Raw genomic sequence first — 25,283 nt, 5'->3', positions numbered from 1 at the left:
CAATGAACCGTGAAAATGAGGTCAAGGTCAAATAACACCTGACAGACTGACATGTACATCGTAAAATATTTCCATACACCAAATATAGTTGACCTATTGCATACAGTATTGGAAAAACAGACCAAAACACAAAAACTAAACTATTACTACTGAACCATGAAAATGAGGTCAAGGTCAGATGACACCTACCAGTTGGATATATATACACCTTACAATCATTACATACACCAAATATAGTAGACCTATTGCTTATAGTATCTGAGATATGGACTTGACCACGAAAACTTAACATTCTTCACTGATCCATGAAATGAGGTCGAGGTCAAGTGAAAACTGTCTGACAGGCACGAGGACCTTGCAAGGTATGCACATACCAAATATAGTTATCCTATTACTCATATTAAGAGAGAAATAATCATTACAAAAAATCTTAACTTTTTTTTCAAGTAGTCACTGAACCATGAAAATGAGGCCAAGGACAATGGACATATAAAAGACGGAAACTTCATATCATAAGGCATCTATATACAAAATATGAAGCATCCAGGTCTTCTACCTTCTGAAATATTATTAAAGCTTTAAGAAGTTAGCTAGCGCCGCCGCCGCCCCCGGATCACTATCCGTATGTCGAGCTTTCTGCGACAAAAGTCGCAGGCTCGACAAAAATTAAACTGTGATATGGCGGCATGGTAATTAACATTATCATCCTTTACGACAGACAAAATACCTGATCTGAAAAGTACACCATCTACTTGCCACTATACATCATGTCCTAGATAAAGCCGAAGAGGAAAGGCATTACATCGACCACCGAAAGCTATATTTTTATGTAGCCTAGGTGGTCGAGTAGTCTAGTGCGCTGGACACGGTGCTGCCACGATGTCACAGACGCAAGGGTTCGAATCCCACGGAGGGAAGAACAAATATCCTAACGCAAATTTGATGATCTAACATTGTTAGGCTAAATTTGAGACAAGGTATAATTTACAGTTATCACTACACATAGGCAGACATATCTCATCATTAATTCATAGTGATTGTATGCTTCTAAAGATAGAATAGAATCCTGTATTATACTGGACAGATGAGTAGATGATCATTCCTGTACACTTAAATATACTTCGTGTATTGTGTTAGATGTCCTTGTTTAATACCTACGAGAAGGTACCACCTCCCGAAACGAAAGCTGATTTTTATCAACTATAGCTAGAGGAGTGGATGAGGCGTCTACGCAATGCTAGGCGGTGTTGTCGTAGAAGTGAGAAGTGAAAAAGATAGGTTCCAGCCCCGGCCGGGGAGGAAGTAAAGAATCAAATCTACTCTAACATTGTTAGGTCGAATTTCTAGGCACTTTATAAATATTCTAACGCCTGGTATTTCTTAATACATAAGAAATCCGATGGACAAGGTATAATTTACAGTTATCGTTACACATAGGCAGACATATCTCATTATAAATTCATAGTGATTGTATGCTTCTAAAAATAGAATAGAATCCTGTATTATACTGGACAGATGAGTAGTTGATCATTCCTGTACACTTACATATACTTCGTGTATTGTGTAAGATGTCCTTGTTTAATATCTACGAGAAGGTAACACCTCCCGAAACGAACGCTGATTTTTATCAGCTATAGTTAGAGGAGGGAATGAGGTGTCTGCTCAATGTAGGCAGTATTGTCGTAGAAGCGAGAAGTTTCTAGCCCCGGCCGGGAAGGAAGTAAAGAATCAAATCTTCTCTAACATTGTTAGGTCGATTTTCTAGGCACTTTATATATATATAAACGCCTGAAAAGTGTACAAAACAACACCAATAACAAAAAAAGAAAACTATAAATGTAATTATTTATAAAGATTTCGGATAATTTATATATATATATATATATAAAAGTCTTAATTGAAAACAACGTTCAAACTTATGATTGCGTTGGATAAAAACCGCACTTTTTATACGTGTGCATGTAAAACAAATTTCTTGGTAGAGGGGTCTAAATACAGCACACACAACAATTTTCAAAAAGACCAAAAAAAGTGAAAAAGTCTATTTTAACAAAACGCATTTGACTAACAGGTCGAACAACTGATGTTCTCAAACCCTGCTGACTGCCATTGGCGATTGCCAAATAAATTGATCACCAGATCTAACGAAATGGATCTTAATATTAATAAATACCAAACAGAAAACAATAAACCTGTGGGAAAGATGGTATACCACAAACATCAGGTGCAAAAATTTGTACACCATATCCGGATTTCGACAGTTTATGTCTCTTCAGTGATGTTAGGGATCGAAACGGTATTTGGAAGGCCATATAATCTACCTCAATTTAGGATAGACTCTTTAATTTTAAAGAGTCGAAATAGGATGAACGGATCATATAAACCCGAAGGAAAATATAATACAAGCCCAAAGGAAAAAATATATAAAAGTCTAAAATGAAAACAACGTTCAAACCTATGATTGCGTTGGATAAAAACCGCAATTTTTATACGTGTGCATGTAAAACAAATTTTCTTGGTAGAGGGGTCTAAATACAGCACAAACAACAATTTCCAAAAAGACAAAAAAAAAGCGAAAAAGTCTATTTTAACAAAACGCATTTGACTAACAGGTCGAACAACTGATGTTCTTTAACCCTGCTGACTGCCATTGGCGATTGCCAAATAAATTAATCACCAGATCTAACGAAATGGATCTTAATATCAATAAATACCAAACAGAAAACAATTAACTTGTGGAAAAGATGGTATACCACAAACATCAGGTGCAAAAATTTGTACACCATATCCGGATTTCGACAGTTAATGTCTCTTCAGTGATGTTAGGGATCGAAACAGTATTTGGAAGGCCATATAATTTACCTCAATTTAGGATAGACTCTTGAATTTTAAAGAGTCGAAATAGGATGAACGGATCATTTAAACCCGAAGGAAAATATAATACAAGCCCAAACGAAAAAATATATAAAAGTCTAAATTGAAAACAACGTTCAAACCTATGATTGCGTTGGGTAAAAACCGCAATTTTGATACGTGTGCATGTAAAACAAATTTTCTTGGTAGAGGGGTCTAAATACAGCACAAACAACAATTTCCAAAAAGACCAAAAAAAGTGAAAAAGTCTATTTTAACAAAACGCATTTGACTAACAGGTCGAACAACTGATGTTCTTATATATATATATATTTTAATACCCTTTATTAGGTCAAGGACAACGTCATTGGGAATGTATTTTTTGTCACCTAAATTTTCATACCAAACATAAGAAAAAGCAAACAAGTCAAGTAAGTTTAAGGGGGGCAAATCCAACCTTCGAAAATACAGACAGGCATAATACCAAGTTTCAGTCTTATAAGAAACCATACCTTAATCTTCAAGGAGTTTGAGTTCATTTGCAGTAAATTAAACAACTATTTGCAATAAAGATCATTTATTCAAAATAACATAAAATCATAATATTCTGTATCATATAATCAATTATGCAATTTATGCAATAATCCATATCTAAATAAATGACAAAAAATTAGCTAAGGTGGCGAATAAAAACCGCCAGTACAAAGAACACAATATGTTATACAATGAAAACAAGAAAGTGTCCATAGTACACGGATGCCCCACTCGCACTATCATTTTCTGTGTTCAGTGGTCCGTAAAATTTTGCATTTAAATTAGAAAGATCATATCACAGGGAACATGTGTACTGAGTTTAAAGTTGATTGGACTTCAACTTCATCAAAAACTACCTTGACCAAAAACTTTAACAACAAACTTTTACCTGAAGCGGGACAGACGGACGAACGGACGGACGAACGAACGAACGGACGCACAGACCGAAAAACATAATGCCCATAAATGGGGCATAAAAAACAACCAAAAACATATACATTGACCTATAATGGTTTACTTTTATAAATTGTTACTTGGATGGAGAGTTGTCTCATTGGCACTCATACCACATCTTCCTATATCTACATATGATTAAAAAAATACTTTCAAAGGTGTGGGAGGGTGGGTTATCAGAATTGGCTTTCTCTCTTGAAATCACAAAATGGCGTCTTGCAGCTTTCAAAACGAAATCGTCAATGACCAAGCGTCCCCTCACATGCAATGATGCTATCATGCGCGGTTTCATGATTGGTCACTCTAATTATATTAAGCCAATTGCAACTAATATTTACCATGATCATGAGATGACCATGTTGACCTTGACTGCATTTGATTAAGAATTGCATAATACCTAGACAGTGGCTATGGAAACTTCCCAGTTTCATATTACGATATTGATAAGGGGTTACCCACTGTGATGATCAGATTAACAAGAGAACTAAAATTTAATGCCAAAAATCCTTTTACTTACAGGTTGCACTTTGTAAATACAGCTGTTTCTCAAACCACGCCTCTTTTGGGGAGATATTTAATATTCATAGGTATGTTAATTTGTTAACGTACTGGTTCCCATTGATGATCTCTGTGTTTCATCTCATAGAGACATCACTTGGGAATGTAACCAGTATAGAAAAACATGGTAGCGGCTAAATTTTAATTCTTAGGAGGTCCAAAAATGGAGGTAAGGGTAGTATAGAATTTTAGTATAAGTTTAAACTCTTAGAAGTTCAGGGCATATAAATGTTGAAAATATGCCGCACAGCCCTATATTTTGACCTTTGAATAAAATAGTAGTGCATATAAACTTTCCGTTCTGGGATATTATTTTTCACGAAACTTCATAGTAAAAGTGTCACAGTTTTAGCCGCAAAGGGAGTTCCTATGGGAAATTGCATTGTCTGTATTTACAGACTTGCAACCTACAATGAAATTAATTTTTTGTCACCTAAATTTTCATAACAAACATAAGGAAAAGCAAACAAGTCAAGTAAGTTTAAGGGGGAGGGGGGGCAATCCAACATTCGTCAAGACAGACAGGCATAATACCAAGTTTCAGTCTTATAAATAAAATGTTAACACAGAGATATGTCTCGCCTTTTTGTTATTTTGATAATGCAAATATTGAATTTAAAATAGCAATACTTTAACATGTAAGTTATGCAAATATTCAAAGTCAATGAACCATGACTGAAGTTACAGGGCTAAACCATCTCCACAGAAATGAGATATGCCAATGCTTATACAAATGCATACCAAATATCATTGATCTACCACTAGTGGTTCCCCAGAAACTGACCTAATCACAAACTAATACTTGAAAACTAAGCAAAAGTTTCAAAGTCAATAGACCATGACTGAGGGGGTGGGGACAAATAATCTCCATGGTAATGAGATGTGCCAATGCTTATACAACTGCATACCAAATATCATTGACCTACCACTAGTGGTTCACCATAAACTAGACCTAATCACAAACTAATACATTGTTGACGCCGCTGCCGGAAACAGTATACCTATGTCTCGCTTTTTGAATCCGTCAAGGCGAGACAAATACCATACCTTAATCTCCAAGGAGTTTGAGTTCATTTGCAGTAAATTAAATTACTATTTGCGATAAAGGTCATTTATTCAAAATACCATAAAATCATAATATTCTGTATTGTATAATCAATTATGCATTTTATGCAATAATCTAAATCTGAATAAAAAATAAGCAAAGGTGGCGAATAAAAACCGCCGGAAAATCCCCAATATTGAAAAATATAAATTTGGGGAGACCACCACCCGAAAACTCCTTGAAGGTCATTGCAGCATTATGACAGGTGAAATATTTTCTAATAAAAACAAACAAAACAATACTTACAAAAAAAAACCCAAGCACTATTGACCTCCACATTTTATACATGTACAATAAATACATTAACTAAACTATAAAACAAAATTACATGTAGAGCAATAATTTTTGACTTCTACACATGTACAGCGTATAGTTTGTGTACTAAACATAAACTGTTTTTAAAACTACACTATTGTAGAGCAAGCCCTGTTGACCTCTACCTATAGCATAAAAATATAAATCTTCACACAAACAAGTAAAAAAAAAAAAAAAAAAAAAAAAATTTAATTGTTAAATAAAATCAGCAAGGCACGCAAAGTGTTGACATGTAAGGAAAAAACAAAGGAAAGAGCAAGCCTTGTTGACCTCTTTACTCATTTCTAAACAATGATCTATAGTGTAAAAACAAAAACAAAATTCTAAATAATAAAATTCTATTTATTGGTACGGCAAACCTTGTTGACCTCTACCTCAAAAATTATGTAACCTTATATAATTTTTTACAGCGTTTGATTTCCATCCCCCCATTTGCTGAATCACTTCTAAAGATACACCCTTGGCTGCTGCAGATGACCCTTATATAGCTGGGTGTTTAATCCAACGAAATTAAGAACCACTTTAAGTGATGTGCTAAAGAAAGCATATGATACTGGTGTGCCACATGGAAATTGAAATAGGGGACCAGAACTATGTTTAGCCAAATTTAAATAACTAGACATAGCCATAACTGGACAAGCTATATTACTAGTATTTGTTTCAATTGAAATAGTTTTTGGCTGCATGTCACTGTGTTTGTAATTCCTCATTGTGACCGTACGTTTTGAAACCTTGTTTTCAAATTCCATATTTAAATCAGATAATTGAATGACATTATTTTTCCTGCTTTCACTTTTTACAGCCATCTCACCTATACGAAGGAAACAGTAAAAGGCCAGGGACATCATTGCCTTTAATAAAATTTGATTATAGGGACTTTGTATAACTACCGGAATTGCTTCTACTAATTTTGACAAAATTTCTTTTGTGATTGGCAATCTATTATCACTTGAACTTCTAAGATTTTGGGCCACTTTAATAATTTTCTTAATGAAAAATGAATCTGTAGGATCACTCCAAAAATTAAGTTTGTGAACAAAACTGATGGCGGAGATGCAAGATGCTATTGTAGATGGCTGATAATTCTTTAAGAAAAGAAATGAAATGAAATGTGCTATCATAATGTTTGTAGATGGAAATGGTGGGACTGAAAGAAATTGTTCTTTACAAAATTGCTGGAATACATTCAGCACCCTTTGATAAGATTGTCTTGTTGAATGTGATAATGAAGCTTGTAATAATTGTGCTGTTACATATTCAAGAGATGAAGTGGAACCGTAACTGGATTTAGATTTAACCAGGGAGCAATTTGGTGGGCTTCCTGAAAAGAAAAACGAGATAGCAAATCACAGACCACATTTGTTTTTCCCGCTATGTGTTTAGCCCTAAAGTGGATATTAAACTTCAGTGCCGACAAGACCAGTCTACGAACCAATTTCATCAGATTTTTGTCTTTAGATGATGTTTTATTTGTAATGTCTGCAACAGCCTGGTTATCCATCATAAATAAAATTTTATGTTTAGCTAAGTTTTTACCCAAAATCTCAATTGCAAGAACAATGGGAAAAAGCTCCTGAACGGTGATATGCAAATCTTTCAACTCAGGAGGCCATTCGCCGGAGAACAATTTATTGCCAAAAACAGATGCAAAACCACCTTACACCCCAGCAGCATCAGAATAAAGTTTCAATGATTCTGATGACCAACTGTTTAAACAAGAAACAAGATTTTCCATTGAAGTTACACATAAATTCATACCAAGCTTTGAGATCTGCCTGGCTTCTGAATTAAGAGTGATTAAAAAAATGAGGACATGTATGTCCCATATTTAAATCAAATAATCATCGCAAAAATTTACGCCCAGGGACAATCACACTACAAGCAAAATTTAGCAACCCCAATAATGATTGTAATTCTCGTAAAGTCACTTTCCTTTTTACCTTAAATTTTTTTAGTAAACCTAAAACTTTTTTATCTTATCTTGAGGTAAACGAGCTATCATTGATTGTGAATCAATTTCGATCCCATAAATTGTCATACATGTGGTTGGGGTTTGAGATTTCTCGTCTTTAATAGGAACACCCAATTTTCAGCTAAAGCTAGAAATGTATTTAAAGCAATGGAACATTCATTCGTCTCAGCTTTACCCTCAAAGAAAAAATCATCTAGTTAATGTGATATACCCCTTATCTCAAATTTTGTATTTAAAATCCATTGTAGGGCGGTAGGAAAACATTCATAAAGTTGAAAAGATGCAGATGCTCCCATGGGTAATGCTGCATCGTAATAAAATAAATTCTGCCACCAAAACCCCTACAAATGATATTCTGATGTATGGACAGGTACCAAACGAAAAGCCTCTAGAATGTACGCCTTACTCATGAGACAATTTAAACCATAGTCCTGTACCAGATCAATGACAGTCTCGATAATCTGATATGATACTGAAGTAAACTAAATTGGTGTCAAAGAATTAACAGAGTCCCCTTTCGAAAAGATAAATCATGAATTAAACGGAATGAACCTTCCTCATTTTTTGTGAACTAGACCTAAAGGTGAGCAAATAAAATTTTCAACTGGTGGGTCCTTAAAAGGCCCTCTTATGCTACCCTTTAAAATCTCCTTTGAAATTTTCTTATTTACTATGTCAGGATTCTCTCTGGCACTTTTATTGTTCTTAGGAAATTTGTTATCAGTTTTAATTAAGGATGAATTTATCTTAAACCCAAATTTGAAACCCTGAACCAACCTGTATTTCAGATGACTGTCATATCCCTGAAGAAAATGGTTTAGCTTACCGGTGTAGGCAGACTTGTTGAATTTTGAAGACCCTTCCCTACATGTAATTGTTGCATGTTTTTTGGAACATCTGACACATTCGTGTTTGAGTCTGCAAGTGGCCATGTTGGCACATTCTCCTGATCTGCAGTAGGCCCAGCAGTAGCCCATTGGGAATGGATTAATTTGCTGCTAAGCCTGTCTTGGAAAGGGGAGAAGTTCCAACCTGCCTATTAAGTCTATTATTATTATTACCATTTGTGGTTTGACTGCCATTTAAATGCTCATAGAAGGCAGTATGCCATAAATCATCATTCACAACAGACCAATCAAACCTCATCACTTTGCGTAACCTACGGAAAGCCTCGTCATATGACTTAGCCATGTGAAAACCAAATTGTTTTGACATGGCTCTAATATTATAAGAATACTTGATCAAACTGAGAATTACATTAGGATATTTCAAATGATGTATAGACATAAAAAAATCAAAAGCTGCTGTCCACTGGTGTATGTTTGTAAACTGCTTGTTGTACACCCGACTCTTTCAGCTGATTTATCATTGCGGCCGCTATCTGGTCTGCTGATGGATGTGTTGAGGGAGTCTGGGGGTAGTGAGTCTGCTGGTTGCGTCATTGGTGGAACGGGTTGATCAGCTGCTACTTGGGTGCTTTCAGCCCTTGCACGTTTTGCCGTCTTGGCTGTGGTGCGAATAAATCAACATCCCTCAGATCTGTTGGTGCTACCTTTCTTCTAACTCTAGATCTCTGGATTGGCATCTATAAATAAAAAAAACCAGAATATATGGCCTTTTCACAATTGGTATATGGCCAATAATCGTTTCTAAATGAACCATATGATAAAAAATCATGAAATCTGTACATGTATTGAAATTGTTAAAAGTTCTAAATATTCACCAACCTTGTGGGTACAGTACACCCATATAAATGATAAAAATGTTATCAACCAATGAAACCTGATTATTATAAACCATATAACACCATATGTATATTGATACACGCTGAACCATCAACCATGTGTATATTGATACACGCTTAACCAATCATGTGTATATTGATACACGTTTAACCATGTGTATATTGATACACTTCTAACCATGTGTATATTGATACACATTTTAGCAGGTGTATAATGATACACGTTTAACCATGTGTATATTGATACACATTCAACCATGTGTATATTGAAACACATTTGACCAGAAAAGATAATACTATATAATCATTAATAATCCAAGATTTAAATTTAGTAAACAATACATGTACAGACAATGATAAGCACTATTATTTTTTGAATACACTAGTATGTGTGTTTGTTTGTAACCATAATATGTGTGTGAGTACTGATAGTGATGCAATGTGTATGTAACAAAGAAAAAGTTATACGGTTTTACTTTCGTTTTGAACTGCCAACTGCTGCACGCACGTTTTTAGCATACATCTGCATACCTGCATTGTTTAAATGAACTTGATCTATTAATAACGACGCAGTATTTTTCCAAAATCCTCGATAATGCCAGAAAGTAATAATTTGCCGGCATTTCAATGATGCATTTAACCAACGATTTACTTTGTTTACCTTTTCGTTATAGTCATGACCGGAACTTCCGGAATACCTCGGCAATAATTGACCTATGACCACGTGACTTACTCCATAGACAGTGATAACGTAATCACGCGCTAATTTGTCTGGGTTATTTTCGTGTGTTAAATCATTACCGCCGACCTGCATAAAAACTGTTTGGTTTAAAGGTATGAAATACGTGCATAAAATTTTCTTTTTGAATGCATTTAGGTCCCGGTCGTAAAGTAGCTCCACCCAAACTTGCAAGTTCTACTTGAATTTCTGTACCATCAAAGCCCAAATTATACCAACCAAACTCGCGATTCCTATATAAAAAGGAATCTAATCTACGTACAAATGAGTGACCGAAAATTAAAACTCTATGAACCATGATATCTTGCTAAAAAAAAAATAGTGTTTTCAATATATATGTCTATGATGCAATTAAAGATATAAAAAATGTTTATAAGATGGCCTAATACCTTTTAAATGAAGTCTGTATCTCTCAAAACTCTTTTCCAACCTTGAAATCGTCTTCAGCTTATAGGAAAACTTCTTGGATAAGGAACAAATTATCAGAATTGGCTTTCTCTCTTGAAATCACAAAATGGCGTCTGGCAGCTTTCAAAACGAAATCGTCAATGACCAAGCGTCCCCTCACATGCAATGATGCTATCATGCGCGGTTTCATGATTGGTCACTCTTCTTATATTAAGCCAATTGCAACTAATATTTACCATGATCATGAGATGACCATGTTGACCTTGACTGCATTTGATTAAGAATTGCATAATACCTAGACAGTGGCTATGGAAATTTCACAGTTTCATATTACGATATTGATAAGGGGTTACCCACTCTGATGATCAGATTAACAAGAGAACTAAAATTTACTGCCAAAAATCCTTTTACTTACAATAAAATTAATTTTCAGGTTGGAAATAAAGCACTTCTACTGTCAATTTTAGCTTTAGCTTATAATCTTTACAATGCCCTATACCTTTTTATTCAAAACAAATACTGAAGTTATAAAAGTATTTATAAAGTTAAAAAATTAATTATATCGTTTAATAAATCATGTGAAAGAAACAAAACCTCAAAATATATCTCAAATGAGAGGCAATAACTTATTTTCTAGATACAGTCTGCCCTAAGGAGAATAAAAACAAACCAAGACTGGGTGCATGCGTAGAACTGAAAGCAATAGCCCTCTTCAGAGGATTGGAAACTAGTTCTGTCAAATATGCACATATATAATCATTGAAAGATATCCAATTGCGCATTGGGTAACATAATTCAGAGTTACCTCCCTTCAATACGCTGATTTGAAAAAATTGAAAATCAAGCAATATCATTCTAAGTTTGTACAAATACTAGTTATTATAAGTTGAAATATTTTAAACTTGTTCATTAATGAAAACTAATATTAGTCAATTGCATTCCTGCATCAAATTTTGCTGACTTGATTGAAAATCTGGACCCATTGTGTTCTGCTATTGTAAAATACAAGATGGCGAAAGACACCCATACTACCTTAAGTGCAATAACTCCTATAAGGACTGATCCAATGGTTGACATTTTGTTAAATCTTGTGAAGCTGACCATTTTTGCTGCTTACAGTTTCTACCCATCTTTTATAGATTTTAAAATCGTAGAAAATAAAATGCTCCGCAGGGCGCAGCTTGATACGACCGCAGAGGTCGAACCCTGAACAGTTGGGGCAAGTATGGACACAACATTCAAGCTTGATACAGCTTTGCATTTGGATTGTGATTAAATATTTGACACAGCATAGGTTTCTGACACAGAATGAATGTGGTCTAAGAACTTAAAAATTTTAAATTGGACATTCACCTATTATGGTCCAATATCCAAAATCTAAATACATGGTTAGATACAGCATATCAAAGAACCCCAAGAATTCAATTTTTTGATGAAATCAAACAAAGTTTAATTTTGGACCCTTTTGACCTCAATGTGTACAAAGTTGATAACGGGGCACAAAAATAAAAAATCTAAATACATGGTTAGATTCAGCATATCAAAGAACCCCATATATTCAATTTTTGTTGAAATCAAACAAAGTTTAATTTTGGACCCCGATTTGGACCAACTTGAAAACTGGGCCCATAATCAAAAATCTAAATACATGTTTAGATTCAGCATATCAAAGAACCCTAAGAATTCAATTTTTGTTAAACTTAGTTTAATTTTGGACCCTTTGGACCTTAATGTAGACCAATTTGAAAACGGAACCAAAAATTAAGAATCTAAATACACGGTTAGATTCGGCATATCAAAAAACCACAATAATTCAATTTTTGATGAAATCAAACAAAGTTAAATTTTGGACCCTTTGGACCTCAATGTGGACCAATTTAAAAACGGGGCCCACAATCAAAAAACTAAATACACTGTTAGATTCAGCATATTAAAGAACCCCAAGAATTCAAGAATAAAACCCCATTGAAATTGGTCAAGAAATAAGCAATTTATACGAAGTATCTTCTTTTGCACAATACTGTGCAATTAAATATTTCTTGCTATTGCGCAATACTGTACAACTGACAATTTCTTGCTATTGCGCAATATTGTGCTATTGGATATTTTTTGCTATTGCGCAATACTGTGCGATTGAAGATTTCTTGCTATTGCGCAATACTGTGCAATTGAAGATTTCTTGCTATTGTGCAATACTGTGCAATTGAAAATTTCTTGCTATTGCACAATACTTATAATTTAATAATTTACACATCCTGTTTGGTGTGTATCTTCTTCCATATCATTATTATTTGCTTTTAAATATAAATCAGAAATAACCAACTTAAAATGGAAAATTTTAAAAGGAAAAAAAGAAAAAAAAAGGAAAAAAAAAAAAAAAAAATCCCCACCCCCCAAATTTTTTGAACCCCCTTATGATTCATTACCCCCCAAACTCAATCCCAGCCTTCCCTTTGTGGTATGGTACCTTGCAGTACAATTTCAGAGAGATCCATACACTTGAACACAAGTTATTGTCTGGAAACTAGAAAAATGTGTTTTTTGGCCCCTTTTTGGCCCCAAATTCCTAAACGTTTAGGGCAATTACCCCCAAACTCAAACCCAGCTTTCCCTTTGTGATATGGAACCTTGTAGTACAATTTCAGAAAGATCCATACACTTACACACAAGTTATTGTCCTGAAACTAGAAAAATGCTTGTTTTTTGCCTTTTTGGCCCCTAATTCCTAAAATATTGAGGCAATTACCCCCATCATCAATCCCAGCTTTCCCTTTGTGGTATGGTACCTTGCAGTACAATTTCAGAGAGATCCATAATCTTGAACACAAGCTATTGTCTGGAAACTAGAAAAATGCTTATTTTTGGCCCTTTTTTGGCCCCATTTTTCCTAAAAGTTTTGGGCAATTACCCCCAAACTCAATTCCAGCTTTCCCTTTGTGATATGGAACCTTGTAGTATAATTTCAGAAAGATCCATACACTTACACACAAGTTATTGTCAAGAAACTAGAAAAATGCTTGTTTTTTGCCCCTTTTTTGGCCCCTAATTCCTAAAATTTTGAGGCAATTACCCCCAAAATCAATCCCTGCATTCCTTTTGTGATATGGGACCTTGTGGTACAATGTCAGAGAGATCCATACACTAACACACAAGTTATGTCTGGAAGTTACAAAAATGCTTATTTTTGGCCCCTTTTTGGCCCCTAATTCCTTTACTGTTGGTACCATAACCCCCAAAATCAATCCCAACCTTTCTTTTGTGGTATTGAACCTTGTGGTAAAATTTCATAGAGATGCATTCACTAAAACTAAAGTTAGAGTGCAAAAACCAATGTGTCTTCGGACGACGCCAGACGACGACGACAACGACGACGACGACGACGACGACGACGCCAACGTCATACCAATATACGACCACAAAAAATTTTTGCGGTCGTATAAAAACTCATTATTTAAGAGTAATTACACCAACAGTCAATGAGTCATCCAATTGGTTCAATCATTATAGTATGTTTGTTGATCTTGTTTTGCTGATCCTTATTCCTATTTACAGTTTCTACCTTTCTATTATAGTTTTTGAGATAAAAGGCAAAAATGCGAAAATTAGTCAAAAATCATCATCTAAGCTTTCGACATTCTGAGCATTTTTGATCTGTCAGATTTTCTCTTTTATGGTTTTCAAGATATTTGACAATTATAGACTTTCACCCTTACATTTATCATTTTGCAATGGTGGCCATATTGGTTACTTGGCAGGAACAAAAAATGCAAACTTTATACCGTATACACGGATCATTCAGTTCACTTTTAGCTGAAATTGGTTAAGTGGTTTAAGAGAACATTTTTTTTTAAATTTACGACGACAACAACAGACACCAAGTGATGGCAATAGCTCATTTGTTTCAAAGGGCTAGTTGAGCTCTCCAACTGTTTCGGTTCTTATACATCCTTGGCATTCAAATATTCGACTTTGAGCATTCCTGATAAAGGTAAATTCAGAAAAGTGCTTCGGACGCATGAAATTTATAATGTGTTGCTTTCATTTTTCAGAGCAATATTCTTAGAGTATAATTTAGAACAACAGCTACACACATTACAATAACATCCAAGTTTGGAGTTCTTGTAACAGTTATTGTTATATTCCCCTTATTGTTGGCATTTTACATGTGGTGTAAAGTGCTAAATTTTCTCAAATCCCTAGGTCCAATTGAATTGTTAAAACTTGTCATAATGAATTTATATGTTGATAGAACTGTATTGATAAATTTACAAGATACAGAATCATCCTGTTGTAAAATAGAAGCTATCACTCGTGTAATTGTTTTGTTTTATTAAAATGACCTAAAAAGTGGAATGTGCCCATTATAGATTAAATTCTTAAACATCATTACCGAGCAGTAGTAATTGTTTCTCCTAGTTTTATGATTTTTTCACAGGGTGGTAAAACATTTCATTCATGACATCAAATTGGAAACTCTTCAGCAAATTAATTTTATAATTACCAATCGTTGAAATACAAAACACAGCAAAGAAAGCATACATTTGAAATCGTGGACAATTCATAATAAATTATCGAGCACTGGTATAAAGATTACTTATCAATCACCTATGGAAAGAATATCTGTAATGTCTGAGTACACCTTCCATTCAATTTTGGCATTGCGTGGCAATCTAGGAACAACAACAAACTCTATCATGCTTGGCATGGTGTTGTATTCTATTGAAAAGCTTGAATGATTATGCTGCAGAAATGTCTGAAAGGCAAACAGAATCTACGCTTTAACAAAGAAAGCCTCTGAAGTTGTATAATCCAAACAACGCTAGTTAATACTTTAAAGAAGTAAAAATTAACAAAAACACTATTGCTACAACATTTTGTACAACACAGCAAAATGCATCCCATGAACTGCTCAAATCTTAATTAGGCATTGCTAACTATATCTTGTTAATAACAATAACCAATAGTCGACATGTCTGGTCTGAATAATTGATTGGTAATGATTATTATCCTGAAAGTCAAAGATTAAGGTCTGTGTTTCAAACTTACATTAGGCATATATCATACTATAGATATCTTCCTTCCTGTCAAATATGGATGACGCTTACCTTTAGGGAAGTTTTGAGTTCATCCTCAATTCTTTGTTTGGGTTTTGGGTTTGGGTTTCTGTTGCTTAATTGTAGTTTATTGTGATTTTAGTTGACTGTTTGTTTTTTTTAATGAAATTGTCTTAATATTCTTCAACTAACGTGTTTGATTACCTCTAAGTATTTTCTTCCAATTTTTGCAACTTTATAAGTGATAATCATATTGCAACATTTTCATGATATACTTTTATAAAATTGTAAATAACAAATTGTTCATACCAAAAAAAAAACATAATTCGAAATCTAATAGCCCTCAGCAGTCATCACAACATTAACGACCTGAATATGTTTATAAATTCTGCTGTGTTCAGTTTCCATGGTTCTGTTCTTGTTTTCATTTTAATATTTAATATTAAATTTTTTGCTTTTGTGCAATACACTATGCTGTTACGAATCCTAACCATCCCTTTGTGGTATGGAAACTTGTGGTCTAATTTCAGAGAGATCCATACACCTTTCCACAAGTTATTGTCTGGAAACTAGAAAAATGCTTATTTGGGCCCCTTTTTGGCCCCTAATTCCTAAACTGTTAGGACCATAACCCCCAAAATCAAACCTTGTGTTTAAATTTCATAGATTTCTAAAGAATATACTAAAGTTATTGTCCGGAAACCAAATGTCTTCAGACGACGCAGACAACGACGACGTGATACCAATATACGATATAAAATTTTTTGCGGTCGTATAAAAATGAATTGTCTTGCTCAATTATAAGGTTCAGAACAAGCAGAAAGTATACAGATGTTTGTTATGTGAAATTAATCAATTCATAGAAAGCTTATAATATTTCAAAAGGCTGTAAGGTTAGATTATCCATACTGTGCACGTAGATGGCTATTGCCTGAATGTAAAAATAAGGAGATGTGGTATGATTGCCAATGAGACAAATATAAACCAAAGTTCAAATGAAGTGGATGTAAGCAATTATAGGCATCTGTACGGCCTTCAACAATGAGAAAACCCCATACCGTATAGTCAGCTTTAAAAGGCGCCAACATGAAAAATATGAAACAGTTCAATTGTGAAAAGTAACGGCCTAATTTGTAACAAAAAAATTTACGAAAAATAAATATGACAGACATGAATCAACGACAACCACTGAACTACATGCTCCTGACTTGGGACAGGCACATAAAGAATGTGGCGGGGTTAAACATGTTTGTGAGCGCTCTACCCTCCCCCTAACCTGGTACAATAGTGTAACAGCACAACATAAGACACTAAAAACCAGTTAAAGTCTGAAATGGCCTATATCTGTACTCGACTGTACTGATTTTTACCCGACCAGTCTGAATTGGTCTAAAATTTACTTGATATTACTCGACTGTAGTCTGAACCATATTTAACAGTCTGAACTTGTACTCGACCCGTACTTAACCATTTTATACGAGTCTGAACCATACTCGACATAGTCTTAACCATTCTCAACCAAGTCTGAACCATGCTCGACCTAGTCTGAACCATACTCGACCTTGTCTGAAACATACTCGACCTAGTCTGAACCATATTCGACCAAGTCTTAAACAACCTAGACCTGTTTTTTGTATCTATCTATTGTATTTCATCAATTTAGGAACTGTTATACATATATATATATATACAAGTCTAAAATTGAAAACAACGTTCAAACCTATGATTGCGTTGGATAAAAACCGCAATTTTTATACGTGTGCATGCAAAACAAATTTCTTGGTAGAGGGGTCTAAATACAGCACAAACAACATTTTCCAAAAGACCAAAAAAATGAAAAAGTATATTTTAACAAAACGCATTTGACTACCAGGTCGAACAACGGATGTTCTTAAACCCTGCTGACTGCCATTGGCGATTGCCAAATAAACGGATCACCAGATGTAACAAAATGGATCTTAACTATTAATTTAATACCAAACAGAAAACAATAAACTTGCGGAAAAGATGGTATACCGCAAACAAAAGGTGCAAAAATAAGTACACCATATCCGGATTTCGACAATTAATGTCTCTTCAGTGATGTTAGGAATCGAAACGGTATTTGGAAGGCCATATAATTTACCTCAATTTAGGATAGACTCTTGAATTTTGAAGAGTCGAAATAGGATGAACGGATCATATAAACCCGAAGGCAAATATAATACAAGCCCAAACGAAAAAATATAAACAAGTCTAAATTGAAAACAACGTTCAAACCTATGATTGCGTTGGATAAAAACCGCAATTTTTATACGTGTGCATGCAAAACAAATTTCTTGGTAGAGGGGTCTAAATAAGTTTACCCCTAATCAGAAGAAACATTTTATTCATTTCTTTAATATTTTATCCCTTTTTTAAAATGAATGTAGGACAAAAAGTCACAATTCTGTTTTGAGATTAATTTTCTTTGAAAATGAAAACATAATTTAAAAAAATTTTTTTTAGTATTTTTCTTTAACTATTATATATAAAGCAACTTTTTAATTAAAATTTATTTAATAAATATCAATAATGATCAAATAATTGTTAAGAAAACAAAATGTCAAAGTGGCTTGGTACTTATACGGCTTCGTTGTGCCAAGAAATATATCCTTTGCATAATCAAAATTTAATAAATTTTCAATTATCAAGGCTTATAAATAATTTCATAAACTGTAAAAAAAAAAAAACGTGATAAAAAGAGAATATTTCAAGATCTTTCTCCTATATATTCAAACAATTGTCAACAAATTATTTGTGACTTTTTGTCCTGTGACTTTTTGTCCTATCAAATTTGTGACTTTCTGTCCAGTGACTTTCTGTCCGTTTACCTTTAAAATATATATATATATCCCAAATTATAATAAGAATAGATATATTTCTGATATAAGGTTAAACAATGTCAGTAATTTTGTAGGCTGTTGTTACCTCATTAAGAAGATAGTTATATAATTGTTGTATGTAACCATGAAACCTATGTAGTTTTTATTTAGGAATTTAGGAAAATCAAGTTTTGATTAAAAAAGACACATGCCAAACAAAAAGCACCTTAATAAGGTTTTATTACCCTCAGTGTAGGTGTGGTTTTCAGGTAAAAGAAAGTCTTTTTTTTTAACAAGACTCAGACTTTCAAATAAGATAATTTAACTATCTCCATTTGATAAATCTGAGAATCATGTAAGGATGTAAAAATCTGTTTTTATATATCTTTATTTTATTGTGGCTGTTGTTATGTCAGTTAAAAAGAAAGATATTTTAACAATCAAAATTATAAAAAGTAGAGGTTATTTGGTCAAGTATGGTTCAGACTGGTCGAGTATTGTTCAGACCTTTGGTCGAGTATGGTTCAGACTGAAAAAAAAAAGGTCGAGAGCTGGTCAAGTATTGGTTGAGTACAGGTCGAGAATGGGTTAAGACTTTTTCAGACTGGTCGAGTAATAGTTCAGACTATTTTCAATAGCAAAGATAAGGGTCAAGTACAAATCAGTACAGTCCAGTATGGTTGAGACTGGGTCGAGTAATATTAAGTAAAATTCAGACCAATTCAGACTGGTCGAGTAAAAATCAGTACAGTTGAGTACAGATGTAGGCCATTTCAGACTTTTACTGGTTTGTAGTGAGAACAAACTTTAAAAATCAGTTGAAAAAGACTTAACTCATCAGATTGATACAAAGAAAAACATCAAACAAAAACACAGACAGGATGCGGCAGAGTATAAACAACAAAAAAGACACTAAGTACAGATCTGAGAGTACTCGCAGTTACTGACAGCTAGTTCAAAGCCAATAACAACTAATAAACTAGACAAAGTGACACTCCACTCTGAAGTAACTGTATTATAACAAAGTCAATGCAGGACTTTCTTTGAGATATTATTGTATCTGGGAGACACAAATGATGCCCCCGCAGATGCAAAGTGTTATTTCAAAATACACAAAGTTGAGCATGGGAGCACATATGTCTATGGTTCACTGTAGGAGGAGTTATCCGGAAACGCTATGCACCTCTTATGCAAGTATATACTCCAAAAATGGCAAAGTTCAACTATCTCCCAAAAGAGCAAATATTGATAAAATTCAAAACCCTGACCACATGCACACCTTCAATATATCTACAAACAGCCATCAAAGTGAAAACTTCCTAGCATTCAAACTATATGAAGAGTTATCCGGAAACGTTATGCACCTCTTATGCAAGTAAATACTCCAAATAAACTGTTAACACAGAGATATGTCTCGCCTATTTGTTATTTTGATAATGCAAATGTTGAAATTAAAATAGCAATACTTTAACATTTAAGTTATGCAAATATTTAAAGTCAATGAACCATGACTGAAGGTACAGGGCTAAACAATCTCCCTGGGAATCAGATGTGTCAATGCTAATACAACTGCATATCAAATACTATTGACTTTTTCATATATCGTTCCCTTTTAACAAACCTGAGGGGGAGTGGCCAAATAATCTCCATGGAAAAGAGATATGCCAATGCTTATACAACTGCATACCAAATTTCATGGACCTACCACTAGTGGTTCCCCAGAAACTGACCTAATCACAAACTAATGGGAATTTAATGTATTAAATTGGAGTTTATACATTTTTGTTCATGTCCTCATCATCTTTTACCCTGTCCCATCATGTGTTTAATATTAGCAAGACCTTTGATAAGTTATTTTTGTCTACAGAGATAAGATAATGATTTGACCAATCACATTATAGATATTGAAGGGATAGGTGGTCATTTTATAAAGCTTGTTGCAGTTTCAGCAGCCATATTTTGTTTCTCTGAGATTTGATTTGACCCACCCGCCATCCCCTTCAGCACCTGTCTTAATTGGGCTACTTGTTAATTCATACAATAAGAAATTAAGAAAACACTTATCCACAAAGAACACCAGGCCAACATAATTTCAGGGAAATTATTTTCCCCCAATTCATTTATACATATTTAAAATCATTAAGTACATTTGTACACCTGCTGGCATCTACCGCAGGATCTATTTTTATTCGCATTAGGTAACTTGTTGGCATCTACCGCAGGATTTATTTTTATTCACATTAACCTGCTGGGATCTACCGCAGAATCTACTTTTATTCACATTCACCTGCTCGGATCTACCACAGGTTCTCGAAATTAGTTTTGTCTGCTCGGATCTACCACAGGCATAAGTAATATATATTTTTTGTATGTTTTGTCTGCTCGGATCTACCACAGGCATAAGTAATATATATTTTTTGTATGTTTTGTCTGCTCGGATCTACCACAGGCATAAGTAATATATATTTTGTGTATGTTATTCGTCAGAAACTGTAATGAGTAGCCCCCTAGAAAGCCAAATGTTACATCAAGGTATTAATATGTAAATGTTTTACTATTTACTATGTTTTTTATATTATATGAAAATGTTTTAGTCCTTAGTGAGTTTTAGTTTTTTGTTTTAATAAATAAATTAGTTTTATATCTTATCTTTGTTATATACAGTTAGTAGTTGTAGTTTTGGTATATGTTGGTTTGCCAAGATTATTCAGGACCACAAGCGACAGTACACACACTCTCATACATACTGGTGCCCTTAGTCGTAGGCGGAATTAATCTTATTGATGATATATTTTGGTTGTTTTTTATTCAATGAATAAGCTAATAGATATAAGAAGATTTGGTATGAGTGCCAATGAGACAAACAAGACTAAGTCCATCATAGTACCAAACATACAAACTCTAACAGAGTTCTGTTTAAGTGGGGTATTTTCTAATCTGGAGAATTATGTATAAATACATGTAAACTAAGCAAAGATTCAAAGTCAATAGACCATGACTGAGGGGGCTGGGCCAAATAATCTCTATAGTAATGAGATGTGCCAATGCTTATACAACAGCATACCACATATCATTGACCTACCACTAGTGGTTCATCATAAACTAGACCTAATCACAAACTAATACAATCTTGACGACGCCTCAGCCGCCGCTGACGCCGGAAACAGCATACTTATGTCTCGCTTTTTGACTCCGTCAAGGCGAGACAAAAATGACAAAGATCAACCATCCCCAAAAGAGCAAATATAAATAAAAATCAAAACCTTGACCACATGCACACCTTCAATATATGTACAAACAGCCAGCAAAGTGAAAACTTCCTAGCATTCAAACTGTAGGAGGAGTTATCCTGAAACGCTATGCAACTCTTATGAAATAAATACTCCAAAAAATGACACAGTTCAACTATCTCCCAAAAGAGCAAATATTAATAAAAATCAAAACCCTGACCACATGCACACCTTCAATATATGTACAAACAGCTAGCAAAGTGAAAACTTCATAGCATTCAAACTGTAGGAGGAGTTATCTGGAAACACTATGCACCTCTTATGCAAGCATTTACTCCAAAAATGACAAAGTTCAACTATCTCCCAAAAGACCAAATATCAATAAAAATCAAAACCCTGACCACATGCACACCTTTAATATATGTACAAACAGACAGTAAAGTGAAAACTTCCTATCATTCAAACTGTAGAAGTTATCTGGAATAACTATATACCCATAACGGAAGGACAAACGGAAGGACGGACGGAAGGACAGAAGGACGGACATGGGTTAAAGTTGCGGGGGCATAAAAAAGGTAACTTAGACTAAAATATCAATCAGTACACATCCAACATCCAATGGATTTAGTGTAAAGACATCATTAACAGTCAGAGAAAAACATGACCTTGTGCAATGCAAAAAAATTTAGGTATCGACAGATTGTAGTACCGTGAGATTACATATCTGTAATATTTAGTATGGTTTTAATTTACTGATACAAATCAATATGTATACCAATAAAAACAATATTCAAAGATTTAATTACAGTGTTGAATTGGTAATCTTTTAGAATAAGTTTATTTAAAGGATCGATAAGTTTACACGGATCATATCTAAATTTCCAGGCTCGGTTAACAACATCACTGTAAAATAATTAGGATGTGCTATTCCGTTTGAAATAAGTTTTCTACATGTACAGCCAAACTTGCAAACCAAATTTTTGTATCTATGGAAGAATTTAGTAAAGGTTTTAAGTAATTTGTGGTAACGAATACCTGACTTAATAATTTACTAGTAATACATAGATTACGTCTCTACAGACACGAACATAGCGAACTAGTTGGAATATATAAACACCGTAAGACGGTGCCAAAAGAACATCACCATCCAAAAAAAGAAAATTAACAATAAGGAAAGAAAAATCATCCCTTTTGTCTTAAATTTTGGTGTAGAGTTTCTGGTGTAAAACTGAAATATCTAAATCTAGGAAAGTTTGCTACTAGTCCTTGACCTCATTTGCTTGATTAAATGACGTAATTTTCATTAAATGCTCATGAAAAAAACCAATTTCAATCATAAAAAAATAAATAAATGGAGAATGTGTCCCCATGGACACAGATGATGCCCCCACTTGCATACAACATTATAAAGGGACATAACTCAATAACAATAAAAGTGACGCTACCCAATTTTGTACTTGATCTGAGTTTTGTGGTAATAAGTATTGTGTAAAGGTTTCATAATGTTTGGTTGGGGCAAACTTAAGTTACAGAACGGAAACTAAAAATTTTGCAATTTTTCCATTTATAAAGGGGCATAACTCGATAATGATTAAAGTGACTCCACCAAAATTCAACTTGATCTGTGTTTTGTGGTAAAAAGCATTGTGTATAAGTTTCATAACATTTGGTTGAGGCAACTTAAGTCAGAGAACGGAAACTAAAAATTTTGCCTTTTTTTCCATTTATAAAGGGGCATAGCTCGAGAATGGTTAAAGTGACCCCACCAAAATTCAAACTTGATCTTTATTTTGTGGTAATAAGCATTGTGTATAAGTTTCATAACATTTGATTGAGGCAAAATTAAGTAAGGGAAAGGAAACTAAAAATTTTGTAATTTTTCCATTGATAAAGGGACATAACTCTAGAACGGTTAGAGTGACGCTACGAAAATTCAAACTTGATCTGTATTCTGTGGTAATAAGCATTGTGTATAAGTTTCATAATATATGGTTGATACAAACTTAAGTTAAAGAACGGAAACTAAAAATTTTTGCAATTTTTCCATTTATAAAGGGACATAACTCTAGAACAGTTAAAGTGACGCCACTAACATTCAAATTTGATCTGTGTTTTGTGGTAATAAGCATTGTGTATAAGTTTCATAACATTTGGTTGAGGCAAACTTAAGTTAGAGAAAGGAAACTAAAAATTTTGTAATTTTTCCATTTATAAAGGGGCATAACTCTAGAACAGTTAGAGTGACACTACCAAAATTCAAACTTGATCTGTATTTTGTGGTAATAAGCTTTGTGTATAAGTTTCATAACAGTTGGTTGAGGCAAACTCAAGTTAGAGAACGGAAACCAATTTTGGGACGTACCAACGTACGTACGTACAGACGGACAAGGGTAAAACTTAATGCCCCCTCTGCTACGGCGGGGGCATAATAAAATGTATTCTAAAGAAATGTGGTAGAACGACATATCCGTCTGAGAACAGTCAATTGAGGTTTACCCTTTTTCCTGTTTCAAAGATCAACATTGAATTATTATGCTTTTGTCAATTTGTCAGTAACTATAAGAAATAAATGGGATTCAAAAATGATAATATTTTCCCAACTTGTGTGGCTTTTAAAAAATAAAAGTCAACATAGAAATTGAACGTAACAGACAATGTTGAATAAGATGTCAGGAATTCGCGAGGCTAGAACTAAAAGAGAGGCAGAAAAAAGAAAGGAATAGTCAAACTCACAAGTCGGAAAGGAACTGACAATGCAATGGTAAAATACGAAAAAAACAACCAACAGTCCACAAAACACAACTTAGAAAACTTAAGACTGTCTGACACGAACCTCACCAAAAGCTGGGGTGATCTCAGGTGCTCTGATAGGGTAAACAGATCCTGATCCACATATCTCCCAGCTTGTCGTTGATATAAAGATACGAGCAAGAGCTTTACGTAAATAGCTGTTTTGCTACAAAATGTATTTTCCAAAGATCTTAATGAGTTTAAAATATTTTTTGAGGTATAAAAGCTCTTGCTTATATATATTTTGACATACAACTATGCGTGAAATGGCGACTTTAGGTCAAATACATAGATTTTGACATGTTTATGATGTCATAGTGACCTTTCTACTGCGCAACTTGTTCATTCATCATTACAGTTAACATAAGTTTGAAAAGGCTCAGAAAAAATTACTACTTTCCTTCATTGCTTACGCCATTATTCAAAAGTTTAAGTATCTAATCCTTCTGTTAAAAACCTCACGCAAGTCAAAAAAGGCACATAATAGCAAGTGTAGGTAGTAAATGCGTAATAATTCCATGCAAGGAAAAAATAGCGTCAATGGTTTGAACAACAAGAGCATAATAAAAACTTTTTATCTATTAAATCTCTTCGTCTTCCGAATTAGATGACAAACAGTCAGATAATATGCTAGTAAATAATTAAAAAGGTATACAAACAACACTATTGTCCTGTAATTGTGTGA

The 25,283-nt window shown here is 34.0% G+C and overlaps 1 protein-coding gene and 1 long non-coding RNA gene across 5 annotated transcripts in view; both read right to left on the bottom strand.

Annotated features, from left to right (window-relative positions):
* The window catches only part of LOC127698941 (uncharacterized), a 278,817-nt gene that overhangs the window by 37,610 nt on the left and 215,924 nt on the right, over positions 1-25,283 (bottom strand). For all 3 annotated transcript variants that reach the window (XM_052202712.1, XM_052202711.1, XM_052202710.1), the window contains exon 14: positions 15,287-15,434. In XM_052202712.1, coding sequence (XP_052058672.1) covers positions 15,287-15,434 — 148 coding nt within the window. The remainder of the gene's footprint in view (positions 1-15,286; positions 15,435-25,283) is intronic.
* On the bottom strand, positions 5,494-10,286 carry LOC127699039 (uncharacterized). Of its 2 annotated transcripts, none has more exons than XR_007981036.1 (2): positions 10,196-10,286; positions 5,494-9,375 (listed from the first exon to the last, which is right to left on the bottom strand). It is a non-coding gene; the product is annotated as an uncharacterized LOC127699039 (long non-coding RNA). The 2 variants fall into 2 exon arrangements; XR_007981037.1 differs by having other exon boundaries at positions 10,066-10,205.

This window comes from Mytilus californianus, unplaced genomic scaffold (assembly GCF_021869535.1).
Source record: "Mytilus californianus isolate M0D057914Y unplaced genomic scaffold, xbMytCali1.0.p SCAF_4, whole genome shotgun sequence".
Classification (NCBI taxonomy): Eukaryota; Metazoa; Mollusca; class Bivalvia; order Mytilida; family Mytilidae; genus Mytilus; species Mytilus californianus.
This window is presented reverse-complemented; position numbering and strand designations above follow the sequence as displayed.